General features: G+C 50.8%; 1 protein-coding gene across 1 annotated transcript in view; it reads left to right on the top strand.

Annotated features, from left to right (window-relative positions):
* Positions 1 to 5,727, top strand: part of LOC149341755 (solute carrier family 23 member 1-like) — a 66,715-nt gene extending 60,988 nt beyond the window's left edge. Inside the window, exons 9-11 of the mRNA XM_089542023.1 lie at positions 680 to 953; positions 1,583 to 1,678; positions 4,301 to 5,727. Coding sequence (XP_089398149.1) covers positions 680 to 953; positions 1,583 to 1,678; positions 4,301 to 4,500 — 570 coding nt within the window. The 3' untranslated portion in view covers positions 4,501 to 5,727. The remainder of the gene's footprint in view (positions 1 to 679; positions 954 to 1,582; positions 1,679 to 4,300) is intronic.
* Positions 5,728 to 6,687: the final 960 nt, after the last annotated feature.

Here is a 6,687-nt window from a genome sequence, read left to right on the forward strand (position 1 = left end):
TACATCCTTACCCGCTAAATACTTAAGCAGGAAACTTACTTATACCTTACGCACTATATCCATGGTTTTGTCCAAGTCACGCCCAAATAATGGTACTCAGAATATAGGCAACCAAGCATAATTTTATGTAATACATATCCCTCCATGATCAACTCCATGCGAAAATGTAAAACAGTTTCCCAATTTAAGAGATAAAAAATCAAATGCATGTTTTCTTCTTCTGCGCCTTTTTCAATTTTTCCTCTCTTTTGTCTTGAGCGACTGCAAATACCAATGTACTTTTCCCACATCATTCTTTTTTATTAATTTTGAACGATGCAATGAACGTATACTGTCCAATCAGATAATTTGTCATGTGCAAAGTAGCATGTGTGGTTGAATTTTCATTGATCGCCTTGCTTTCTTAATGTTGTGCAGTATGCGTAGTGTCATATTTTAATGCTTATGGTGCCAATCTGCTGTCATGACTAGTAGTCCTTAGGCGAAGGCCTTGCCAGAAGGCATTGTCGTGCCACCTCTCGTGGACATACTGTACCATCTATGCATGTCCGAATAAATGAATGAATGGAAAAGGAAGTGGCGCAGTATGCATGCAACGGGGGTGCGCTGCACTTACGACAGTGCGGTCGTAAGTTAGAGACTGCGATGAAGCATCCACGGTGTGTGCGTGCACGTGCAGGTGGCGAGCCGGCGGGTGATCCAGTACGGCGCGGCCATCATGCTCGTGCTGGGCATGGTGGGCAAGGTTGGCGCTCTATTCGCCTCCATCCCGGAGCCCATCATGGGCGGCATCTTCATCGTCATGTTCAGCGTCGTCTCCGCCGTCGGCCTCAGCAGCCTGCAGTTCGTGGACCTCAACTCGTCGCGGAACCTGTTCGTGCTTGGAGCCTCCCTCTTTCTGGGGCTGTGTGTGCCCGACTGGGTGCGACGCCATCCGGCCGCAATCGCCACAGGTACTGTGCGCGCTCGTGCAAACCACAATATGGAAGAAAAGGGAAAGAGGACGCGTGGAGTGGTCCACATGCAGCCTGGTTACCGTGCCAGACTACGCTATGAGGCAGGCCGTACAAGAAGGCTTGCTTTTTTATTTAGACTACCTGTTGGACACTACGTTCGGCGCATAAAAGGAACAGCTTTAGTACTCCATGAAACATCCAGTTAGCTCTGCAGCACTTATTTAAACTTGAGTTTCATGTGTACTCCCGCAGAATATTTTTTTCCAATAGATGTCTGCCTGCAGTATTTTCTGCACGTGAGTTGTAGCGTTTTTCTTAAAGAAAGTTGGTTGGTTGGTTGGTTTATGGGGGTTTAACGTCCCGAAGCGACTATGGCTATGAGAGACGCCGTAGTGCAGGGCTCCGGATAATTGCTTATTTTCGCGGCACCTCTCTCGACTCGACAGTGAGCTCGGGAGCTCTCCACCTCTGGGTCATTGATCCCTGGGGGCTTGCACAGCCTTGAAATCAGTGCATGTTCTTACGCTCAGTTTTATCTACTCAAATATGTTCTGTCAGACAGTAACCACCATCCATCGCCTTGACAAACACTGAAGAAATCGTTCTTCTCTCTCTCACACACTCAGGGAGCGAAGAAGTCGACCAGGTGTTCCGTGTTCTCCTCAGCACAAGCATGTTCGTTGGCGGCTTCGTCGGCATCTTCCTGGACAACACGGTGCCCGGTGAGTTACGCAACCCTGTCTATGATCAACCGTTAAAACCTTGCTGATCTTTGTAAGTACCAAGGGCCAGTATATTACAGACAGTTACGCAGGGAGAAATGCAGGGAAACGATAAAACGAACAAAATTTAACTTTCAGATTCAGAACCAAGGTTAGTCCAGCAGCGAGGAAGATAAGCCAGCCTATGATCCAATCGCAAGATCTACTCGTATTGCAGATAGGGCGCCTCTGAGCCTAGGGTGCCACGACCTGCTGCAAGCGTGCCGAGTCTATAGGTTGACTGGCTTAACTGGCATAGTACAGTCGTGAACAACTGCGGCACTGAAGCGTCAGCATGCATGCACGGTATGCCTCAGTATTCCAGTGTTGAGCGTCACCTAGGTTCGCTGCACATAGGAGGCAGGTGGGCCCCCTAGGTCACGTGACCTTGTGGCGACATCGCAACCTGCTCAAAGGATTCTGAGCAAACTGGGCACCGTGGCGGGTGGCAGTTAAATTAAAGATTGCTCGCGAGCGGTTTCTGGTGGCAACACCGGTGGCACCGGTGGCAACAGTTGCCATCGCAGGGCAGTGGAGCATCGCTTAACCGCTGCACCACTGCACCAGGAAGGGTATGAGGACTCCCAGGGATCTATGAATGTTAAGTTGAGAATGACCAATTGTGCATATACGGGAATTAACCCATTAGATATCGTGTCATAACCTTAATGCAGAGCATATGTATCCCCTCCAATTTTTGGCGCCGCATCTAAGCACCTGAAAAAGTTTGATGATCGGTGGGCCAATCCGACGAAAATGCTTATTGTTACACTTTCATTCCCCTCTGCATGACACGACACATCACATACATTTATTTACACCCACATTTACTGTACAGTTAGTCTTCTCTGTACTTATTTACACTTGACTCTTTTGCACACTTGGCCTTCTATTCCACATCTGACCTACTGTATCCATCGATACTCGGTTCTGAAGGCAGGTCACAACTACTTTAACGGAAGAGTGGCATCCAGGGGGCGCGCGCCGCTCTGCTATTTCCGCTCCTCTTCTCAGCTCACTTTCCTCCCCACATTCCACGGTAGCCACACGCTGGATTGTTCCCGTGGCAGCCCCCCCCCCCCCCCCCCCACAGGTTGCGGATTCCTCCGTCCACGTCAGAACCTCCTCCGTCCATGGCAGCCGTCCTTCCGGCCGCACCCTCCTCTCTCATAAAAGTGGAGAGGGGGATTTCGATCTCTTCACTTTGCCACCTGCCAACGATGGCAGGTGGTTCTCGGAGACTTCAGAGAACACCGCCGACGGACACTTTTTTTCCAACATGGGGGTCCTATGTTACGCCTCTTCCCATTGAAGTAAATGGAGCGGGCTAGCGGTCGCCACAGTAGGCGCGTGAAACCCAAATAAAATTCACCGCATGTCTACCCTTGTGGTAATGCGAATTTTAGCGACAGCCGAGGGTGTGGGAAAAGGGTGCGAGATTTCGTTCCCCGCTCCCCTGCCCTCTTCTCGCTGTCCAGTATCCTCGCTGCCTTTCTCACACCTGTCACTCGGACGACGCCGACGACGACGCGATATCGCCAGATGTTCGATACACAGCTGTCGCTGAAGGAAGGAGGAAAAGTTTTCAATCACATGGATTGCACTTAGTCCTACGTAGGTAAAAGGTCGGGGTGAAAGGCTTTGCGAAGAGCGCATTATATCCCACCGAACAGGCTGACTTCACCAACGAATCCCCACATGGAGAGAACCAAGTTTCGCGTGTCTGCCCCGGCGGCGGGGTTGTACAGTCTTTTAGCGAAGCGACACCGCTGCATCCGTGCTTTGTACGCATGGGTTCCAAATTGGGGCAATCACACAGCAGATGCGGGGGTGCTCAGGTGTCGTACGTACAGCAATAAAATGGATCTGTGTGTCATCGCCGTAGTTAAAATCGCGCATCCGTCGCTTTGGTAAATAAGCGCGCCACCTGGCAAGTACGTCCTCCATGGTCGCTGAAGACAAAAGCCTCCACTCTGCGCCCTTCGAATGCTAGTGCTCTTCCTGTGTCTTCTATCCACCGCTGCTTCTTCCGATAGCAGTCTTTAGAGAGAAATAGATGTCGTCACCGTCGACGCATGGAATCTATAAATAAAAATGGCTAAACATTTACTCTTTCTGTAAATTTCAGCAGCAGGTTTGGTGGTGTGCAATGCTGATGCCAGTTGGAAGGATTAGTAAGTGTGAAGAGAGTGTGGCATGTCTGTTGTGTTTATGCCGCTACGCTCTATAGTCGCCACGAGTAGGCTGTAGTGAACTGCTGCTGCTGACAGTGTTGTGGTAGCAGCCAGGTGCAGTAAGCAGCCGTGGGACGCGGCGTGTGACCAGGGGTGCGGGAGTGCGGTGTGCGCGGACGACGCCGTGATTTCGACGGACGTGCCGTATACAGATGTCACTGTAAAAAATGCCTTCGCTCACCACGCGGTGTTGGAGGAAAGAGGTGGTAAGATAAAATGTACCTGCTCTAGTTCTTTTGTTTTGGTGGGCTTTAGCCACATCTACAACACCCCCCAGCTCACCCCGTCTGCGTTGTTTCCTGCATCTTTGCTGGAACAACATGTGGCTCATGGTTCGCACTTTCTGCAGGCACGCCGGAAGAGCGGGGCCTTCAAGGCTGGCGCGAGCACGAATGCGGCGGGGAGGACACGAGCGACGACAGCAGTCCGGGAGAGTCTTTGTCTGTCAAGGACTGCTACGACCCGCCGGGAGCCAGCTTCGTCGCCAACAAGATCCCTTTCTCACGCTTCTTGCCATTCTGCCCAAACTTCCGATGGTTCGGCCGGTAGTGCAGCCAATCAACGCCTGGCGAGCACCGCTCGCCGCTCTACAGTGAGATTTTATGTATAGAGGGACAAACGTGGCCTGTCTGCCGATTAGGGATGTCGTACATTCGGGACGAGAGAAGAAGGACCTGCACCTTCGGGGGAAGTGACGTACTTTGTGATGCGGGGAAGACGCGACGTACGTCTCACCAACGCTCCACCGTGGACTCGCAGTTATCTATCTCTCATCTCACTCCCACACACCTCATCCTGTCTCACAAGTCGCAGTGAGACGGTTAGTGTACTGTGCCTTCCCTTTCCTGATAACCTCTACAAGTACACGTATCGGCCGTGGACGGAATTTGGCCCGTCAGCGCTGCGCCTGGTCTCGTGCCTAGAACACTCACGCGAAGTGTGTGCGCCGGTCGTGCATGGCACGTGATTTGGAACGCTCTCCCTGTCATCCGGGACATTCCAGTGCGTAGTGCAAAGCGCGCATGTTTGTACAGATGTGTGGTTGTGAAGGTTATGTTTTTACGTGTGTGCGTGCGTGTGCGAGAATGTGTGCGAATCATTGCGGTGAACAATTTTAAGAAAGGTTTTGTTTAGGATCTCTAAGCTGCTTATGAAGAGCAGTTTAGCGGGGTTTCTACATATATCTGCGTGCAGCTTTTGTAGCAGTCAACAACATAGGTCGCGTTTTACAGGGTGAAAATGTTTTTGTAGCATATACCATTGAACCGCTACCCTTAATACTTGCTGTGCGAACTTTTCGCCAATACAAAAGAAGTACTTTGGGCAAAAAATATTTGAGGTTTTCATATCTGCGTGGGTCTATTTCTCACCACGAATACACATACCTCTGACAAAGTAAAAGTCGTTAAACCGCTTGGAACTGATGTGCCTTGACTTTACGTACGCTCGGTTCAAAGAACGCCTGATTGGCCCGACAAGTGCAACCCGCCGATGTAACGAAACGGGCCCGCTCAGTGCGCAACTGCAGGGTAGGCAACCTCTCCAGGTGCCCACGGGCTGAACATGACGGCTGGAGAAAAACTGAATTCTATGAAGACAAACACAGGGCGTGCACCGCTTGTTCTCCATTTCCTATAGGTGCACAATGGTTTGATAAAATAAACAAGTTTTTTATACCATAAACGCTTTGTTCGTTTCAATTTGCCCTTACGCTCACACGACTGGAATACATCTATGTTTTGGCCGGTGTGTGCAAGAGCCGCCAGTTCCGCAGCGCTGCCTAGGCGTGGCTTTTGAGGGCGAAAAACTCGTCCTTTGCAGAGGGCTAAAGTTCCGCTACGACCTTCACTGTATTCCACCCATAGAACCACGACAGTTACACTTGCCACGTGCGACAGTGTGGTGTCGAAGCTACCGAATTAGTGGCCCCACTATTTCGTTCCTTCCCCACTCAAAGGCAAGTCAGCAGGGTCATACGCCTGCTGTGTGCAATCTGATCAGTCATGTATAAGACGTAGTAAGGACGCAACTTTCCCACAATGTGAAGGAGCCTGTTTTATTTCAATGTGAGCATCTTATAGCTTTCATCATCATCATCAGCAGCAGCAGCCTGACTACGCCCACCGCATAGCAAAGGCGTCTCCCATATCTCTCCAGCTAACCCTGCCCTGTGCCAGCTGCGCTACCCTATCCCTGCAAGTTTCTTAATCCCATCCGTACACCTAACTTTCTGCCGCCCCCTGCCACGCTTCCCTTCCCTTGCAATCCACTCCGTTACCCTTAAGGACCATCGGTTATCTTGTCCTCGCGTTAAATGCCCTTCCCAAGCCCATTTCTTCCTCTTGATTTTGACTATAGATATCATTAACCCGTGTTTGATCCCTGACCCACTCTGCTTCATCATGTCGCTTAACGTTGCACCTATCCTTTTTATTTTTATTATGCGAAGCATACTACTTTAGCTACCACTTCAGCCCTTCACCGTGGTTATGCGCCTCCAAATCACGTGATACATGACGTCACACCACGTGACACGATGACGTCACGACAGTAGAGAAAGGGGGGCCCACCTCGCGCCGTCGCTGTGTTTGTGCGCCTCCAAATCACGTGATACATGAAGTCACACCACGTGACACGATGACGTCACGACAGTGGAGAAATGGGGGGCCACCTCGCGCCGTCGGTGTGGTTGTGCGCCTCCAAATCACGTGACATGACGTCACACCACGTGACACG

This window comes from Amblyomma mixtum, chromosome 5 (genome assembly GCF_055824585.1).
Source record: "Amblyomma mixtum isolate Tamu chromosome 5, ASM5582458v1, whole genome shotgun sequence".
Lineage (NCBI taxonomy): Eukaryota > Metazoa > Arthropoda > Arachnida > Ixodida > Ixodidae > Amblyomma > Amblyomma mixtum.